Consider the following 21,279-nt stretch of genomic DNA (forward strand, 5'->3'; position numbering starts at 1 on the left):
GTATGTGTTTTTATTTAAAGGGATTACAATAGAAGCTGTAAAGCATCATTTTACTGTAACTAACCAAAACATAACTATAGAGAAGTCTTGATAACTTATTCAGTTGAAACTAGATGGAATAAAAACTTTTATATTCACTGTTTGACTCAACATTCCTGTTGGAGTTCAGTTAGGTTTACTAAAAAAGGTTTTTAGTATTCTGTAGCGTTGCCTTGAACTGCATCACTTGGGTCAAATGTTTTGGGCGTCCTTCCAATACTTTCCTGGATTTTGGCCCATTCCTCTGGACAGAACTAGGGTAATGTCTGGTTTCTAGGCTGCCTTGTTTACACACACCTTTTTCACTCTTCTTACAAGTTCTTTACAGGTCTGAGATCAGAGCTTTGTGATGGCCACTAGATCATTGACTTTGTTGTCCTTAAGCCACTTTGTAACTAATTTGATGGCATATTTAGGGTCATTGTCCCTTTTGAAGACCCATTTGTGCCCAAGCTTTAACTTCCTAGCTGTTTTCTTGAGACGTTGCTTCGTTCTTCTTTCCTCCTGATCCCATCAGGTTTGTATAGTGCACCTGTCGTCGTTCAGCAAAGCACCCATGCAGCACATGATGCTGCCACCACCCCTGTAACTTCACATTTGGGATGGTGTTCTCAGCCTGGCAAGTGTCCTTCGTTTTTCCTCTAAATGTAAACAATGGTCAGTTTGGCTAAAAACCTCAAGTTTCAGAGGACCACAGTACAGGTCTCCAAAAGTGAATGTTTTTGTCCCTTTGAGCATCTGCAAACTGTAATCTGGATTTCTTTATTTGTTGGATTTGGAACGCCCTCTTCCCTACTGAGAGGCATTTCATCCCATGTCAGTACAGGAGTTGTTTAACTGGATATTGGCCAACTGCAGCCAGCTTCTTCATGCTGTCATTTGCTTTTGTTCTGGTGTTTATGTATTTTGCTCCAAATCGCATTCATCTCTGGAACCAACAACCCATCCCCTCTTTGCGTGGTTTAATAGCTCAATGTTTCATGGTGTTTATACTTGACCATAATCTTTTGAACAGACAAACATGGCATCTAGAAATTGTGCATGAACCAGACTTGTGACAGACAAGTGTCTTCCTAAAATCGTGGCTGATTTCTTCTGACTGTTTTCAGGTCACACGAGGAAGCAGTGTGTTGGATGTGTTGCCTTAAAATACATCTGTAGGATTTGTAAATTAAAAAGAATCTTGCAAAGCAATTGCATCATCTGGCCTTGCCTAAATTAACAGTGTAGCTTTAGGTATGTTAACTTAAATGTTAAAAAAACATTTTTATTTCACACAGAAAAAATGTGATTGTTTTTTTTTTTTTATATAATGTATAATCTGTGCTTTCAACTCAATTAGCTAATTTCGAAAACCGCGTCATTTTGGCAACCAGTGGACATCAACTGCTTACAGTGTCTGTAAAGTTATTTATTGTGTGTCTAGTTCCATTACACTTTTCTGCTGCTTCCCATTTGCCAATTCCCTACTGATGTAAAAAAGAGCTCAGAATGGGGGGTTGAAGTTGATCTGCCCAGGTTATGCCTGTGATCCACCTCAGGGGGTAGTTAGAGGACTGTAACTATTAATTGTGTTGTAAGAATGGATAATAGAACAAATGTGTTTTGGAGACGATGCAAAGCAAAGACGGCAGCAGTCCAAGTCACTAAACTCTGACCTAGTCAGAAAAATCTGATACAGGGTGGCACATAATCTTTTTTGAAACACTTAATGCATTTAAAACTTTCTGTATGAGGATTGAGACACAGAGCTTTACCACATACAGGGGAAATCTCAGGCACACATCCTCTACCCGTTGCTTGCATTCTGTAAGTGAATGCTGCAAAGCTGTAGGCCGTTCCCAAAGTTCTAAGACCAACACGCAGCCTCTGACCTCAACAGGTCTACTTGCATAATATGAATGAAAAAATGATCCGTATAACTGTGTCCTGGCAGCTTGTCTATTCCAGAACATTGATGTGAAAATAATTGACTGCACAGTTTCCTGGTTCGGGTTCAAATCATGGCTTCTCCACCACTGTACTTGACAGTTATCTTCCACAAGAGTCTTTCTGCTGGCAACACTGCACACCTTTAATCTTTTTTTGACTTTAATGAAACTTTTTTTGCAATTTCACTAGCATTGCACAGTCTGACCTTAGATTGAACCTGCTAAAAATATTCTCTCCCAGGAAGTCTGGAACCTTGTTTGCCATTTTTTCTACATGTAAAGAATTTGTCTCACAGCAGATTAATTAACTGTTAGGAAGTGACCTTGCAGTTGTTCAAAGCAACATAACACAACAATTGCTTATCTGAGGTCATTGCTGTTGTCTTTACGTTTCGGCATCGTGTAGCTGACCAAAAAGACATAGGCGTCATCTGATGCTGAGTTAATCATAACAGAAGTATGGGCTTTGACCATGAAAATTAACTTCAAAAGATGCTGCATTGCTTGCAAAAAATCTACAGCTGTCCAACATATCTCTGCCCTCATAAAATATTGAGGCATTTAACTATGACAATGCAACTAATAAAGTTAGAAAGCCTGTTACTTGCAGTAAATTACTCCATTGGTTTTTATTTCATATATCACTGTGGCTGTTTCGTTGAAGATAAAACTTCCAGATTTTTTGATGTTCATCAGTTAACATGTGCTTCTTCAAACATCCGCTAGGTGGTGTACATGCATTTCGAAAGTAGTAACTGCTTTCCATTGCTCAACACCCCCGCCCCCCCGCTGTCTTCACCAGGCTTCAAACCCAGAACCCAAATACAGAGGCGTCAATCCCACAGTGCCAGACGTTGTCCACAAGCTCCACATTCAGTCACACTGAGCTCTTCAAAAGATGTCAGCTGTCTGTGAGTGGACGGATTTGTTCTGGATTAATTGTTCTGTCTTTGTCGGAGGTGGTGGATTAGAAACATGTGCCCAGGACTCCTCATGCCTGTCTTGATCCTATTTTTTTCCAGCTCTAGCCTTCCTTATTCTAGAAAGAAGGGAGAAATGAGGAGGCGGCCTCACAATATGTCACCGGGTGTGCTAATTGCTGAGGGAGGTCAAAAGGGTCAAAAGGAGAAGAGCATTCAGAATTGTTAAGCAGCTGCCTGAGAGAGCTGGTGAGATGTATGGATTAGCGTTCAAAGCCAAACTCCAGCTGATTGACACAGAAAAGGTTAAGATGGGAAAGAGCAGGAGATGGGAATCAAGCGATACGCTGAAGTGGCAGACTCCAATAAGAACAGAGCTCATCTTTGTTAATTGGTCAGTGTATCAACCATCTTTCTCCTTCTCGAAATGAGTGTCCTATCAATGGCAAACAAAACCAAGGAACTCAAATAAGTAATGCCGTGGAAAATTTCCAAACCACTTGAATTGTTTATTTATTTATTCAAATTAAGAATTTTATTAATATTAGAAATGACCAAATTAAGTTAATAGACAAAACAAATATTTAAAATATTAAAAATAACAAAGAACTAAATGGATTTGAAAGATGGGTATTAATAAAAAAAAAAATTTAAAGTGTGGCAAGTATTTGCACGAAGCCCCCAATCACACCAATACAGCTAAATAAAATGCAGTGCTGCCCTTAGAAGTAACCAAATTAGCTATTACACTCCACCTGAGTGTAATTTAATCTCTGTAGAAATCCAGCTGTTCTGTGAAGTTTTTTTTTTTTGGAAACATTAGTGAACAAACAGCATCATGAAGAACAAGGAACACAGCAGACAGGTCAGGGAGAAAGTTGTGGAGACGTTTGAAGCAGGATGACATTATAAAACAATATTCTAAGCTTTGAAAATCTCGCAGAGCTCTGTATCTGAAATCTGAAAGAGTATGGCACAACTGCAAACTTCCCAAGACATGGCCGTCCACCTAAAATGACCAGTGTATTCAGAGAAGCAGTCAAGAGGCCCATTGTAACTTTAGAAGAGCTGCAGGAATCCACAGCTCAGGTGGAAGAATCTGTTAGCCATGCGCCACAAATTTGGCCGTAATGAAAGACTGCCGAACACCAAACATGTGGAACAAGGTGTTCTGGTCAGTTGAGTTCAAAACAGAACTTTTTGGCCTTCATGCAAAGCACTATTGTGGATCCTAATACTGCATATTATCCAGAACACAGATCCTCACAATGAAATATGATGGTGGTGGCAGCAATATGCTTTAAGGAGGCAATTTTCCAGCTTCCTTGTCCACTGAGCTCACTGGTGAAAACCGAGGCAAGGAAGCTGATCAGGTGTGAAAAGAAGAGATATTAAGCTAAACAGAGGCTGCAAAAGACAAGACACTGAGAGTGGAAGTTCACCTTCCAGCAGGACAACAACCTTAAACAAACCCCCAGAGCTGCTAAGGAATGGTTTAGATGAAAGCATGTTTATGTGTCAAAATAGATGTCCAGAGCTGAATTACAAGTAAGATTTTAAAACTGAGGGTCATGGAGGCACTCGTTCCAATCTTACTGAGCTTGAGATCTTTCACAAAGAAGGAGAATGGGCGTAAATGTTGATCTTCAGATGTGCAAAGCTGGAAAACCATGTATGCTTTTCCTTTCATCAGACAATTACTTTGTGCTGGCCATTACATAAAATCCCCCCAAAATACAATGAAGTTCATGGGCGTAATGTGACAAAATGTGAACGTGGTCAATCCTGGTTATGTTCTTGCAAGGCACTATAATCAAGCTAATAAACATTTTAGTGGTTGTGGTGAGACTATGTTCCACCAACACTTCAATTATGATGACTGAGGTCACCAGTTTCCCCTCTGCAGGCTTCACACAACACTCAATGAAATCTTTCTTCAGTCAATGATCAGCTGGCTCCACACTTGATTTGATTACAAGGACGAGATTTTAAGTTGTGGTGCTGATGAGTTTCTAACGATTCTGGATCCAATCCCAGCAGCCACTAGTCCAGCACAAAAACAAACTAACCCTGCAAATAGGCACTCACACATAAACAGCATTTTAGTCACCAGTTAATATCATGTGCATAGTAAGGAAAAACATGATTGAGAAGACAATTAAGATTTCACACTCAGTCCAAACTGAGATGGAAACCAGTAACCATCTTGCATGGAACAAAGCAGCGAAACCACCATGCAGCGCAGTTTTGTATCAGCAAGGCCCTACATGCAAGCCTCATCTCCGAAACATAAAACTGTAATCAATAATGTTTCATAGAAAAGTTGCACCTATGAGTTAACAGATTTTACCCATTAATGGACTTTTTAATAAATTCTCGATGGTAATTTATAATTTTCCAGGGTTACAGAGAAACTCTCAGTTCAAATTCTGTTCGGTTCGATTTCAAGCTAACTAATTAAGGGATAATCTGCAATCTATGATCAAAGCCGGTTTTGATGCTCATTACCTGCACTAATCCAAGTTGTTCTGAGGGAAATCTGTTTAAAAGTGGCCTGCTTGTAAACTGTTTATGAGTCATCAGTACATAAAGGAGAACTAAGTTTGCAAAAAAGCTTCTAAACAGCTGACTTCCTTCATGAATAAGTACTCCACCTCATTTAACTCGAGTAAATCTCATGCAGTATTTTGGGCTAAAAAGATATCTAAATGACATATATCCATAGACATGTAGGCTAAAATTGAGCTAATTTGGATTTGAAAATAAGGATTATGATACTGGGGTTGGACAATGAAACTGAAACACATGTCATTTTAGTGTGGGAGGTTTTATGGCTAAATTGGACCAGCCTGGTAGCCAGTCTTCATTGATTGCACATTGCACCAGTAAGAGCAGAGTGTGAAGGTTCAATTAGCAGGGTAAGAGCACAGTTTTGCTCAAAATATTGAAATGCACACAACATTATGGGTGACATACCAGAGTTCAAAAGAGGACAAATTGTTGGTGCACGTCCTGCTGGCACATCTGTGACCAAGACAGCAAGTCTTTGTGATGTATCAAGAGCCACGGTATCCAGGGTAATGTCAGCATACCACCAAGAAGGACGAACCACATCCAACAGGATTAACTGTGGACGCAAGAGGAAGCTGTCTGAAAGGGATGTTCGGGTGCTAACCCGGATTGTATTCAAAAAACAAAACCACGGCTGCCCAAATCACGGCAGAATTAAATGTGCTCCTCAACTCTCCTGTTTCCACCAGAACTGTCCGTCGGGAGCTCCACAGGGTCAATATACACGGCCGGGCTGCTATAGCCAAACGTCAGTTTCAATGGTGCAAGGAGCGCAAATCTTGGGCTGTGGACAATGTGGAACATGCATTGCTCTCTGATGAGTCCACCTTTACCGTTTTCCCCACATCTGAGAGAGTTACGGTGCGGAGAAGCCCCAAAGAAGCGTACCACCCAGACTGTTGCATGCCCAGAGTGAAGCATGGGGGTGGATCAGTGATGGTTTGGGCTGCCATCTCATGGCATTCCCTTGGCCCAATACTTGTGCTAGATGGGCGCGTCACTGCCAAGGACTACCGAACCATTCTTGAGGACCATGTGCATCCAATGGTTCAAACATTGTATCCTGAAGGCGGTGCCGTGTATCAGGATGACAATGCACCAATACACACAGCAAGACTGGTGAAAGATTGGTTTGATGAACATGAAAGTGAAGATGAACATCTCCCATGGCCTGCACAGTCACCAGATCTAAATATTATTGAGCCACTTTGGGGTGTTTTGGAGGAGCGAGTCAGGAAACGTTTTCCTCCACCAGTATCACGTAGTGACCTGGCCACTATCCTGCAAGAAGAATGGCTTAAAATCCCTGTGACCACTGTGCAGGACTTGTATATGTCATTCCCAAGACGAATTGACGCTGTATTGGCCGCAAAAGGAGGCCCTACATCATACTAATAAATGATTGTGGTCTAAAACCAGGTGTTTCAGTTTCATTGTCCAACCCCTGTATATCTATATCCAGTTATGGGCCTTCACTTGGGGAAATAAATGTGAATGTGAATGCAGTGTACATCTTTCACCAGCTCCTCTTTTGTCTTCATCTCTAAATACAATGGCAGGTCTTCTCTTTGACAGGCACATTTTACATTTGAAATGCAGCATGAAACTCCTACAGCTTCCCTCTGTCAGCCCATGTGCAAGTTGGAGGCATGTGATCACCTCCACTATTAAGAGTCTTAATCTACAGGAATCACAACACAGATGTAAGGTAAATGAACAAATCATGACAAACACTGGCATGAGGATCATCTTTTCCTCTGCCAGGTGAGGTCCTTTTGATGCAATCAGAGAAGTGGATCGACTTTGGTGTACATAAATAAAATAGTTTCTGCAGCTCTCTCAGTTTGCTGTAGGTGTGATGGGGTTGTAGCAACGACATGAGGCCAGTGTTACCACCCCTGCAAATTATTTCATGACTAACCACAATAGTGAACCATTACAATTTCACCACAGACATTTCACACTTATTTAAAAATATAAGGAGAAATTTAGAAATGTTTTACTTTCTGGTTTCCTTTTTGCTGTAGGAAAGATAACTACCATCTCTTTAATAGTGTAAAGCTTTAGCTTTTAACCAAACTGACTTTGAACTCATCACTCAATTCTTTCCATGTATTTCTACAAGGAAACAGCTGAACAGCATTTTGAAAACCCTTGAAAAACAAGACTACAACAAGCTATGAAATGCAAATTAAAGCCTGATTGGCCAAACATTTTGCCAGGATGCATTATGTCTCTCTAAAATACAGGTCATACTGTCAAGCGATCCAATGCAAAGCAGGCTGAGAGTACCACATGCTTTGAATTTACATGTCTGATTGAGAAACACTTTGCTTAATGAACGTATGATGGTAATGAAATATGTGGGTGCCATCTCCTTTCCTGTCACTCTTTCTGTCTCAAGCCCTCCCTTACCTTGATTGCCGCTTATGTAGGTCATCTCAGTGTGTTTTAATCACTGCAGGGTGAAAAGAGAGACCCATTTAACAGATCATGCCCAATTTTATCTTATCAAAGATGACAGTTTGGTATATTTTGAGCATGTCGTCACTTTTACTCTAAGGTTCATTGTTTGCACTCAGTTGTTGTATCTGGAATCCCAACCAGATCGTTAGTTTTGTATTCATAAGATGCTTGTAAGCTATGCTTGTTTTTGTTCTTCAATACCAACTTCATTTTCAAATTATCCATTCATGTGTACTTCAATGAACATATAGAAAGGTGACCTCCATCACTGTACAGTTTTAGATGATTTTGATGACTGTTTTCAAAGCCAACACACAGAGGAAACTTTGCTGAAATGTATATTAGTCTCACTGTTCTTGACCTCATGCTGATCTTTGTTTTTAAGAGATTTGTTTCTGCAGGCCCGCAAGTTTAATGCCTTCTCATCCATTAGCTAATGAACCAGCTCTTACCAGTAAACGCCCGAGGATTATTAGTGTCATCTGCAAAGATTTTCAGATTTCTCAGAAGGGTTATCAGCAAAAGCCAAATATTATTAGTATTTGAAAATTTGGACTAAAGCTGTTTTTACACCAATGACCAGAGAATTTTAGATTTCTTAAAAGGATTGTATTACAACATTATTAGTATTTAAAAAGTTTGGACTAAAACTGTCCAGTGACCCAGCTTATTTGAATGATGGGACCACAACTGAACTTTATACCAGGGACCTCAAGGATTAATATTATCATTTTTCTTCTAGCACAGGATGAATTCCTTACCACAGAGGTCTTAATGAGCTAATTACTTCTATTAGAAAGATTGGATTAGAACCAGCTCTTACCAGTAAACTCCCAAGGATTATTAATGTCATTTGATTTGTTTTCTGTGTTTGATTTTCTGTATTATTGTAATGTTTTTCCTCATGTGCAGCGTTTTGAGTGCCTTGTTGCTGAAAAGCGCTATATAAATAAACTTGACCTGACTCAATGACAAAAGGGCCAAAGTGACATGTAACGTGTTTTGGCTATAGCAAATAAAACCTGCACAATTGTGAAATTTAGCCACACACAGGGTTCCCCACGCAGTCGGGTTAAGTCTGGAAAAGTATCCAATGTAATTCAAGGATTCTCCAGGACTGGATTGGTATGAAAAAAAGGAATTTCATTTTTTGAATATTACCTGTCTCATTGACTAAGCATCCATCTAGCTTGTCCATCCATCCGTCCATCCATCCAGTTGAAGTGGTAGTTTTGCATGATAAAGTGTGTGATAACCCAGCACACATAACAAACTGGATGTGGCTCAAGTTTTTCACCAGTACCCAGTCCATCAATGGGTTAGAACAAGGACAAATGAGAATGAACCACAGGGATTTACACACCTGATGTCATTTTAAAGTCCCAACAGGAAAATATTAATTAAATATGTAATATAACGAGTTCTTTGTAATCAAGACTCAACAAAGAGCGATTAGGGCAAACCTCAGGATTCCTTTAACTTGCTCTAGAGGCCTATAAAATGTCTTTTCCAAAGTCAGCAGGCAACATTTTTTTCACCTAAATATGAAAGAGCTCTGATAAATGAGGTCAATTTAAACAGTCTATTTTGGTTTAAGAGGTTCCTGACTGAGAGAAAAGAACAGGAAGTATCTAAAGTGGCAGCCATGATAAAAGCTTGTCTCTAGATGCTTCAGTGCTCCCTTTACTTTGTCCTTTTGAAAATGAAAAAAAGTTGGACTATCTTCTGTGAAAGAAAATAGGAATATTCTGTCACATTCTTCTTTGCAGATGTATTTTTAGAATGATCCTATTATGATGGATCCCTGTAAACAAATAATGTGAGAATTGTCACTTTGGGCAGTGAAAAAAAAACAATCTGTCAGAATATGTGGATGTTTTTTGTCATTTTCTTCTCTTTTTTGAACAAGTCCTTGTAATGAAGTCAAATTTGTGACCACATTTCTTTTAATGAGCAGTTTAATGAGAATATTCTCTACAGCTGGAATTTCACATCTTAAGGTGCTGATGGTGCTTTCTGAGAGCACTGTATCTCCAACCAACCTGATCGTCAGCAGTACACATCAGTTCATCTGTAATAGTTGCATAAAATAGTTTATGCAACTATTTACTTATGTTATTAAAATATCTTGTGCACTGATCTCCCATGACACATTAAGGCATTTCCGCTTGCTGTTCTTTGTCCTTCAGTTTGTATTGCCTCGTCTTCTTTCTTGGCACTTTCTGTGTGTGAGAGTGTGTTGATGCAGAATTGGCTGATCTTCCTCAGTGTGCTCTCATTCTGTCAATGCACTGATTTCTGTGTGTGTGTGGGTATGTGTGGGGAGTGGGTAGCAGGTGGTCACCACAGCCACACCTGCCGTTAATGTGATGGAATATAAAAGCTTAAATACCAAAGATTAGTTCCACTTTATTTGTTTTTCTGTGTATCTAGGTTGGCAGTAACTGATTCTTCCTATTTAAGCAAACCTGCTGAAGGAGCTCCGAAGAGCAACATTTATCACACTGAATGAGTGTGAAGTTATAGAGATGGAAATGGCTCACAGATCTAGCTGTCTCACTGGCACAATCACCCAGACACACTTACAGCTAAAGCATTATGAAGCTGTGTGTACATCGTGTTTATGGCTGCAGGGTGCTGAGCCCTCTTCATTATTCTCATCTTTGTTGTGTCGAGGCAGATCAAATTAGATTAGACTGGCTTCAAGCCAACCAAGCAGGAATCATATTGTATTTCCCAATATCATATAGTGCCAAGCAAAAGTATTCACTTTTCCAAATCTTTTCATGTTAAAACCACACGTCTTTAATCTATTTCATAGGGATTTTATGTGACTGATGTAAAGTTGGAGGAACCTGATACATAGATAAAAAAAATAAAATCTTGAATAGTAATCTGAACAGTGTGTGCATTCATATTCAACTTTCCCAAGTCACTGCTATAAGTCTTTTGGGATACGTCTCTACCAGCTGGAGAAGATGAAATGTTTGCCCGTCGTTGTAAAATAGCTCAAGCTCAGTCACACTGGATAAAGAGTACATATGCAGTTCTCAAGATTCTTAATTGGATTTAGAACAAGACTTTGACTAGGCCATTCTAACACCTGAACATGCTTTGATCTGAACCATTCTGTTGTTGCTCTGACCACATGTTCAGGGTTGTTGCTCTGCTGTAAGTTGAAACTCAACAGATTTTCTTGAAGGACTGACTTGTATTTAACTTTATCCATAATACTAAAACCCTAACCATCTTCTCTGTCCCTGCTGAAGAAAATCATCCCCACAGCATGATGCCACCACCACCATGTTTTCAGGGTGATGAAAAGAAGTGCTGTTTTGACCTCATCTGGCCAGAGGACCTTAATCCACATAATTCCGATTGATATACCCACCGAAGCTGTGAATCAATGCATTTTCTCCAGAGTTACCCTGGGCCCCTTTGCTGCTTCTCTGATTAATACTGTGATTACTCGGCCTGCCAGATTGTACAATGCACTGATGCAGATGTTCAAAGCTTTAAACTTCTCCTCCAGCTTTACCCCTAACTTGTCTTCTGTGTTCTGTGTTCAAGTGATAGTAGTAGTTTTGCAAGGGCCTGTATTTAACAATCAACAGATACTTGATTAAAATAGACATACATTGGCTTTATCACACGTTTGTCAAATGCCTCAGTTACCACCAGAAGGCAGATCTGATGTGACAATGAAACACATACTTGCTGCTATTTCTCTGGGGCCGCAAAGCCGCCGGGATAGTCTCACAGTTACACGAGACAGAATGAGTAACACTGAGCGGCTGTAAATGCATCACACTTCATGTCATACAGCTATCAGCTTGTCAGAGGGAATCTGGGTTATTACCACATGCGATCACTGGCGTCAGTCAGCTTCTCTGTCTCAGGGCCCCTTTTGTTTAAGTAAATACTCGAGCTTTTGCTGGTCCAGAAGGCCGGACCTTTCACATCAAAAGGTTAGTGACACTGAGAGCGGGATTCTCATCTGCTGGTCGTCTAGTGGAGCCTTAAAGTACTCACTGTCCAACTTTATATTGTTAATATGTAGTCCATGATTTACAAAAATCTTTAGCACTGTACTATATGATTTCAACTTTATTACTTAACATTCTTGTACAAATTAAAGGTAACTCTAAAGATGTTACACTGTCATTAATGTTGCACGGTTAGTGTAGCCATCCATGATCTCAAAAAATATTCACTAAACCTTTTCAAACATTAGATTTTTCTCCTTTTTTTGACACTAGTGGTCTTTATTATTTTGTATCTAGGCAGGAAGTAGGGCAGGGAGAGAAGGGGAAGACATGCAGTAAATGGCCTAGGGCCTGGAATCGAACCCATGGGCGTCGAGGACTGTAGCCTCAACGTATTGTGTGCCTGCTCTACCTACCACTGAGCCACATCATGCCCCTAAAAATCTATTTAAGGTGAGAATCTTTGATCATTCAAAAAATTATTCTCAGCTTTAAAGTTTAAAAAAATCAGTGCGATTATGCTAATGCTGTAAAGTTGTTTTACCCTTTTTACATGTCGTCACTAGAGGGGTAATGAATGGGGAGGAAATTGTATGTTTGCAATGTTTGCATTCTTCTTTATTAAACTTCTATTTAGGTCAGTAATAATTCACTATTAGTTTAACATAACTTACATTAAGTCAGTTTGTCTTTATTAAGGCTCCGATTTGTCTATGAACACATTGATGAAGCAAAATAGTTAGAATAATCACCAGCTAAACTTGTTTCCATCACAGACATGCTTATTGTACAGAAGAATGTTTGAGTTTTCTGCTCTTTGTCAATCAAAAAGGTTTCCATGCAGCCAGCTTTGGCTTTTGTAAAGAGGAAAAGGTTCAAGGGTTTTCCCAATTCTGTTTTTATACACAGCTAACTGACAGCATGCATCGACAGCTGAGGGAGGGAAGGCTTAACTCTACTCTCTAGTCTCTACCTAGTACCGTTCAAACCTTTTTGCATGCAGGCCAAATTCGTCAAGCTGACAGAAATATCAACAGGGCAATAACTTAGGAAAATTATTTTATTGAGATTTTTATGTTTTCTTTTTTTTTTAACAACAAACTAAACAAGAAAATGAAAGAAAAATTGTCAGATTTGTTTAAATAAAAGGGGATGTTTAAATCGAATGTCCAAAATTTGCCAGTATATGTAACACATCAAAAAATTGCCTTTGCCAGGTCCAGAAATAGACTGCATGGTGCAGTAAACAACGACAGCAGAATTAAACCCATTGCAACTGAGCTGGATGTATAAGTAATGGATAAGCAGTTTGAAGATGATTAACTGCACCCAGCTTGTAAGCTATATCAAATCTGAAATTAGGAGGAGCATTTCGGTTATTTTCACCTTGAGAGCTCATCTTGAATGTGCGTTTAACAAAAATCCCATTACACCTGCAGCCTGTAACTTGTGTGTGAGGTAATTTAATTGGTTTAGTTATAAATTCCGGATTGTAGCTGGGCAAACGTGATGCAACAGATGGAGAATTTAATTCCCATAATCAGAGGGTTTCTTGGGGATCAGTGCTTCAAGGGCAATTACTTCTATTGCAAGCACACTTATAGTCCTAAAACAGAAAAATATGTAAATGATAACTCAAAGTAGGGGATTTAGCTATATTAAAGTAAAGAATGTGTGAGCAGCAGATGTATTAAAGAAATGTGATTTTTAGTACCTTGAACCTAAAGTGTCCATACCACTTGAATTCTTTTCTAATTTTGCCACATTACAACAAAAAATAAATGAATGTTTTACAAATGAAACAGATGTGGTGTGTGTACTGTATGTATTCATCCTCTTTTACTCTGATACCCCTTCATCTTTGCAACATAACTCAATACCGTTCAGATCAGATGGAGACATCCATTTTATAGATTTTATAGACTTCTTATAGATTGTCAGAAACTTAATTTTTTTCTTTCCTCTCTTCATTTAGCTCCATTCATCTTCTTATAAACTATATCCAGTTTTCCTATCCCTGCTGAAGAATGGAATCCCCACTGCATGATCCTGCCACCAACATGTTTGACTCAGGGTATGGTGTGCTCAGGGTAATTTGCAGTGTTGCTTTTCCATCAGAAAACACATTTTGCATGTAGGCCAAAAACTTCCATTTTGGTTTAATCTGACCAAAGCACATTCTGTTTGCTGCTGTCCCATTCATGGCTTGGCAAGCTGGAGTTTCTTATGATGTTCTCTCCAAAAATTGCTTTCCTTCTTCCACTCAGAAGCAGGGTACGCCCAATAGAGGTAACCAGTCAAATGGAGGGCCAAAACAGAGACACACACTCAGGAATAACACAGTACCCTCTTTTAAACTAGCATGCATGATTTTGGGCTGTGGCCAGAAACCAGAGAACCAAAGGAAAGCACACAACTTCACTTGGAAAACTTGTAGAAGCCACGCAGAAGATCCCCACCCAAGTGGACAAACCCAGCAAATCAAATGCATTCATTTGAAAGTTTGATAGAATGGCATGAAACATTTTGTATTTATAAATATAAATAATTTTGTACCACTAACCACAAGAGAGATTCACCTCTCTTCAGAGGTGAAGAAAGTAATACCGCTGTATTACTTTCTTGCTAATCGGCTAAAAGACAGAAAATTTAAAGACATGATAATTTTACATTTTAAATCCTGTTTTAAAAGATCCATACAAGATTGAACACAGCGTCCAAATAAAATATGGCATATGGGTTTAACAGACATCGGAACATTTTTCCCACCGTCCCATAGAGACATCCCATCAATCCAATTGTGCACCAGTTGGGCCGTCAGTTGTCATGGGAGTGCTGTCAATGATCCTCAATCTCAGCGGTGCTCTCTCCCCCTCCATCTGTCTCTTGGGCAGCTTCTCTATTCTGACAATCTTTTATCTCCCAGTGTTTATCTTGGCCAAGTACACCATATTAGTCCAACGGGAAGAGCAAGCTTCATTATTAACAAGCTACAGACTCAATCTGTTAACTGACCACGCACAGCTAGAAAAAAACTCTCATGAGAGGACAATATGATCCGTTCGCGCAACACCTGTTCTCCTTTCTTGGAGTCCATCCAGAACTAATTCATTAACGGACCCACTGAGAACAACTTGATAATCCAAAACAAACAAACAAAAAAAAAAACACAATATGCCTGCTCAACACGACACATAATAAGTCATCGTCCTACCTGCTCAAAATATGTGTTTATCCAAAGTCGCTCATTTATACTTTTCATGTTTGGAATACTTTTTCTTATGGAAAATATAGAATAAAATGCCTGCAACCCCCCAGCTGGTGAAATGCTTAACAACATGAATAGTAATAATAGTAATAAAATAAATGAAATGAATGAAGTGTTTCTATTCCATTCATCCATCATTTATCTACTGTACTGTAAAAAAGTATTTGCCCCATTACAGATTTTTTATGTTTTCGCTTTTTTACACTTAAATGTTTTAGATTATTAAACATTTAAAAAGCAGTTTTCATTTATTGGTGGCAACACCTGCCATGCAGCGTCAGTGGTTACTTACAAGGTGTTTTGAACATTGCTGTAGAGGAATTTTGGCCTACTCTTCTTAGCAGAATTTCTTTAATCTAGCTGCACTGGAGAATTAATGAACTGCCTGTTTAAGGTCATGCCACAGCATCTCAATTGAATTTTGGTCCAGATTTGTACCAGGCCTGGATGTGGATGGTGAAATTAAACAGGTGGTTAATAAAACCTAAAGGAACAAGGGAATATTTATATTTCCACATAGGGCCATTTAGATTAGGTAGTTTTTTTCTTTTAATAAATTAAATCATGATTAGAAAACTGCATTTTTGTATTTACTCAGTTTGTCTTTGTATGATATTGAATTTTGTTTGACCTGAAACATTTGAGTGTGTCAAAAAAGCAAAAACAGAATTCTGTAAGAGAGAAAGGTTTTCTGATTAAAAGTTTCTAATTAAAATATGATTGGAGTTTTATGCCTAAAATCTCTGTACAGGTCAAAAATATGTGAGTAATGTCAGTTTTAAGTAGCCCAGGACATGGCCATGGCTGCATCATTATCAATGTCATTATTGTCATTATTCCCTCCAACTGGACCGTAATTCATTAACGATTTCTCGCCTTGTTGCTCCTCTGCTGTGATTGATTACCCTGCTCTGGCCTCTCTGCTTGGAAATTGCTATAAAAGCCTCTTCTTTTTCTTTCTCTTGTCACATCAACACTGAATATGCCTGTAACATTCTTTAATCTCTAGGATCTATCTGTGATAATGTCGAAGCAAGAGTTTCACCCAAGCAAAGTCAGGAAAAAGACATTATGATGCTTTTGCAAGTCTGTTCACATGTTCATACCACACATGGCTTCATATTCATTGATAAGACATTTTATGACATTTTATAGAATTAGAAGATAATTATTGTCTTGATTTGAACTGACCATGTGTTTAATCTGTCAAAACAGCAAAACAGAAACTGCTTGCCAAAGCGCATTTGTGCTGCTATGCTCACAGTGGGCTTGGTTTAAGATGTCCAGAAACCAGCTGGAGCTGAGATGGGTCTGAGCACGCCTGAAAAGACTTAAATTATAAATGGGTGGTGGTCGCTGATGCATTACCAACAGCCAGTTGTTCAGTCATAAAGAATCTCAGATAATAAGGAAAATTCTCAGCATATCTGCATCTTATCGAGAACTCTATATGACATTGACTGTAATCCAGTGATGGAGGCACTGGAACATCATTCCCTTTGTCTTGACCAGAGTGGTAAATGTTATTATTGAAAATTAAGCATATAAGACAAATGTGTAAAGCTGCCTTTTACAGTAAGGTGTGTCCAGAGAAAAGATGACTGTCCATGAAAATTCTTGGGGAAACCATCAAGCATTCTCCAGATAGGAATGAGACCTTGGGCCCCATAATGGATTTTGCAGCAAAAATGACCTGAAAGATATTGTCCGAGTGTTCAGAAAAATGGTTAACAGAACATGGTAGCTAATACGGATAAGGGTGGTTGGTGAACAGCAGATGATGGTGATAGACATTTTGTCATGGAGGAACAACTGCATGGTCAATTTCTAGTTCGCAGAGCAAAGAGTTGATGGGATGTGGTCTGCTTGGAGACAGAAACTGGGCAGCAAAGGTATTAGCTGAATAGAGATGACTCCTCGCAGAAAACAACTACAAAATTGCTTTTTATTGTTTGGATAGCAGGATTGATTGTTTACAGCTGCAAGTCCACACACTATTCCAAGAGCAGTTTCATCTCCAAACATCTGAAGGAAGGCTCTACTGAACCGATATCATCTGAACAGGTGAAACAAAATTTACTGTTCAATGTGTATTTTTGATGTATTTAAAATAACAATAAATTCTCTGTTATCATACATGAAAAGAAAGACTAGAGTAATGGGATGGATTTTCTTTTGCTCTGAGGACCTTAAGCTTGTCATTAAAGAAAATATCTGCACAAAGCTTTAGCTGCTATTGAATAACCAAGTTTCTCACCCTGTCCCTAAATGCAGGCACCATCCTTCATTAGAAAATCATACGCAAAGGGTCTGACTTTGCTTTGCACAAATGAACCAGAACAGGTGTACTGTGGATTGAATAAGGGCCTATCATGGAGACCTTTGGGTACTGAAACTGATATTCTTTTACAGCTTGGAAAAATCAATATAACATGTCAAAATTTCGAAATTGATGCCAGACGTTGGCAACAATGCATGTAATACTCACATACAAGTGAATCAAAACAAATTGTTCTTTTAATCGAGTTTTGTGTAATAAAGTAGACACAGGGTATAAGTGTAGCCTGGGAAAAGGGTTGGCCTTGCAGGACACAATAAACAGGGTTCTTCATTAGCAAACGTTTATCGTCCATGAAGACAAATAAACAAAAATCGCTGGACGAGAGGTGGGTTGCACCCTGGAGAAGTACAAACTCCATGCTGAAAGAGCCCAGGCCAGGATTCATACCTGAAACCTTATTGCTGCAAGCGACAGTGCTAACCAATGCTCAACCGTGCAACCCATGTACAAAACATGAAAGCAAAGAACAAGAATGTTGCTGTTAATTTATTCGCTTATCTTTACTTCAGATACACAAACTCCACCAGTACCATATGCTGAAAACCACGGTGTTCTTATCTCAAAACGTCACTGATGGTATGATGTTTTTGGGGTGATATGCAGAGCAAGGATGTATTGATAATGTCTTACTTGTTTTCATGGAAAAACTGCACCATCTAAATCCTGGTGTGTCTTAAACTCACTGTGAGTGGTTTGTGGACTCGTCTGTCAGAATTCTTGCAAGAAGTACCTGCTTGTGGTTTATTGATGTTGAAAAGATATTTGTTCCACTTCCAGATTTTGGTTCCAACGGTGCTTACTGGAACATTCAAAAGTCCGATGCCCTCTGTATGTTTGCAGTAATACGGTTGCAAAGGTATTGAAAGAGATCTTTGCTTTTACCCATCATGAGATGCTTCTGGTGAGATACCTTAGTAATGAGACCCTTTTTATAGGCCATCAGTTAGGACTAGGACAGATTTCACCTGTTTTCTTGCCTTTTTTGCCTTCTTGTACATCTTCTTGTTCATTTGTTAAATGCTAGTGTCATTTACCTTTCTTTCTTTGTATGTGTAAATTCCTTGAGTTTCTACGGATACCAATGGCCCCATTAGAAAAATATTAACTACGAGAGGTACTGGCCTGTTAAATACGTATTTTTGATTGGACTTGATTGAACTGAACATGCTAAGAAATGCTTTGTTTTCATCTTTGTAGGCCACAGCACAATAAAATGCATTTCATCAGTCTATTTGATTTCAAGAACTTGTTCTCTCTTTGCTCTTGCTTTATAAACCAAGGCTGACCTTTCTTGTCGTTTTAACATTGGCTGTTTTTTTTGTATTGCTCACATTCTTTAACCTTCATGCTAACACAGGATAATAACCACATGCAGTCAGCTTTTATTTGAAAATGTAAAGTCCACAGTTTCTAAAAATATCTCCAGTTGAATGTGCTGTGTTTGACATTACCTGCGGTGTGCTCATTGCTTGCAGACTCTTTGCAGTCACTATAAAAAGAGGGGACATTTTGGGGATCTGGCACAATGAGACGAAATTGTCACACCTCGCACTTGCCTTGCCGTGCAGCCTGTTGAAGGTGGGAGACGTGGAATTGATAATAAAGGATCGGAGAAGGAGAGAAACGCTGGGATCTTGACTCGTCTGATCCTTATTTTTACCCCCACACCCAGACACTGACGTTCTCAAACTTTCACTCACTACCATCACCCCCCCACCCCCCCATCCCCTCTGTTTGAAGCTCCAATCTGTCTTCCTCCCACACTCTGTCTGTCTCCTGGGCTTTCTTCCTTCCTGACATTGTTTCTTCTTCCTCTTCCTTCCCGCTCTCCCCACTTGTATGCGAGTGGGGTTATACATATTTTTCAACCTCTCTTTTTATCTTGTCACTGGCTGCTGAGGTGGCATTTCGTTCTCGTTCCCTCCACTCTCCGCTGCTCCTCTTGGTTTAGCACAGCTGTCAGAGCCCTTCTCACTCACTTTCAGTTCACTTTTCACACACACACACACACACACACACACACACACACACACACACACACACACACACACACTCATGATGAGACACTCCTTTTCCTCCTGTCTTCTCTTCTGCCAACTTCACACTTTCCCTCCCTTCTGTTGGTGTCTTGGGTCACTTCCTTTTTGCACAAGATTGTGCAAACACACCCATACATGTGCACACACTCCCTCTCCCTCACCTCTCTCTACATATTAGCTTTCTCACACATCTTTACCTTCACATTTCCATCTACAGCTGGGAAATCTTTCTCCACAGACACACACTTTTCTCTCCTGAGCACACACTCTTTTACCCAGTAGCTCCCTCTCTAGCACATTGGTACAGCCTCTCTCCTCTCACTCTCCTATCCTCCCTCCCAAATATACACACGTGCTCTCCCTCTCTCAGTCCTCATCTGCACCTCAGCACAGTAACACGCTGCTTCGTCGCGGGTGCAATGCAGAGCGCTGAGCAGGGTTCTTTCAGCTCTCCATCACCCTGACCCTTCATACAGAGCAAACAAGAAGCAGAACCTGGAGGGGGGGGGGAAGCTAAAGTCTTATATTCCTTTTTCGGAGTCCGAACAATCCCATCTTACTGACAGGAGGAAGAGGAGGAGGAAGATCTGTTTTCACACTGTCCTGACTCAATTTGTCACGTCCAGCTGAAGGAGCTACAAGTGATGCATGGGAGACTAGGAGCTAGAAAGTTGTCTCTCTTTACCTCAGTTGTTTATTGATCAGTAGCAGCTGAGGAAACTTTTAAGAAGGAAGAGGAGGGGGGCGGTGGACAGTCCGCAGGTGAGAAACTCTCCTCGCCCTCTTCCTTTTCCCATCCACGCTGTTTTTATTTTTGGTTGCATTTGTCAGGAAGAAAGCAGCACCATCCTTCCAGCGGCTGCTACCCATGTGGCAGGAGGCTCTGTGGACCCGCGGACGCTATCTGCTGGAGAAGAGCGATGGGGGCGAGGGGGGCGAGGGGCCCGACAGCCTGGGAGACGGCTGCCCTGGGTTCCAGAGCGAGGTGTGCCTCGAGGTGGAGAAGCCTCAGGACTGGCTGTACGAGTCGTACTACAGGATGAGCCAGCAGCATCCGCTGATCGTGTTCCTGCTGCTGATCGTCATGGGAACTTGCCTTGCACTGCTGGCCGTGTTCTTCGCATCAGGATTGGTGAGTATGTGTTTGTGTGAGTATGTTCATGTAGAAGTGAGTGTAAACACAGCACTTTAGACGTGTGGTAGTTCAGCCCAGAACTGGGAGGTCATTAGGAGTTGAATGCTAATTATAAAGGCAGCATACCACTACTTTCCTGACAGGAAATGGAATAAATAGACCAACCCCTCCTGCATGGGCTGTTCACGTTTTTATTTCATATTTTATGTACCAGGTTTTCTTAACAAAGAAGTTAGAAAATTGTGTGAAAATTCAGAAAACGTTTTTGAAGCAAATAATTTAAATCATTAATTTAAAAAAAAGTTCAAAGACAAGATGTAATGTTGTGCAAATTCAAAGTTCAAAAGCTTGAGCTAAAAATTAAGCATATACATGTTAAAAGTAAAGCATTTTATATTTATAGTTTAACACTGAAAAAAGTTATTAACTAAACAAACAAAATAATAAAGTGAAACCCTCCAAATTCGTTCCAAAAGAGGTTCTTGATTATTAGTGCATGATTTCTTTGGGTTATTAGGATCTTACTATTTTTTCTTTTTATGTCATGAACTCGAAGTCTTTGAGGTTGGAAGGCCTCCTAGCC

At 39.8% G+C, this 21,279-nt stretch overlaps 1 protein-coding gene across 4 annotated transcripts in view; it reads left to right on the plus strand.

The window, feature by feature from the left end:
• The first annotated feature begins 19,797 nt into the window (after nt 1–19,797).
• Nucleotides 19,798–21,279, plus strand: part of adcy2b (adenylate cyclase 2b (brain)) — an 88,151-nt gene continuing 86,669 nt past the window's right edge. The window contains exons 1-2 of one of the 4 annotated variants that reach the window (XM_047383920.1): nt 19,829–20,323; nt 20,393–20,693. In XM_047383920.1, coding sequence (XP_047239876.1) covers nt 20,430–20,693 — 264 coding nt within the window. In that variant the 5' untranslated portion in view covers nt 19,829–20,323; nt 20,393–20,429. Of the gene's footprint in view, nt 20,694–21,279 lie in introns of all 4 variants that reach the window. The other 3 variants (XM_047383921.1, XM_047383923.1, XM_047383922.1) reach the window with 3 other exon arrangements.

The sequence above is a fragment of the Girardinichthys multiradiatus genome, chromosome 13, assembly GCF_021462225.1.
Source record: "Girardinichthys multiradiatus isolate DD_20200921_A chromosome 13, DD_fGirMul_XY1, whole genome shotgun sequence".
Taxonomy (NCBI): Eukaryota; Metazoa; Chordata; class Actinopteri; order Cyprinodontiformes; family Goodeidae; genus Girardinichthys; species Girardinichthys multiradiatus.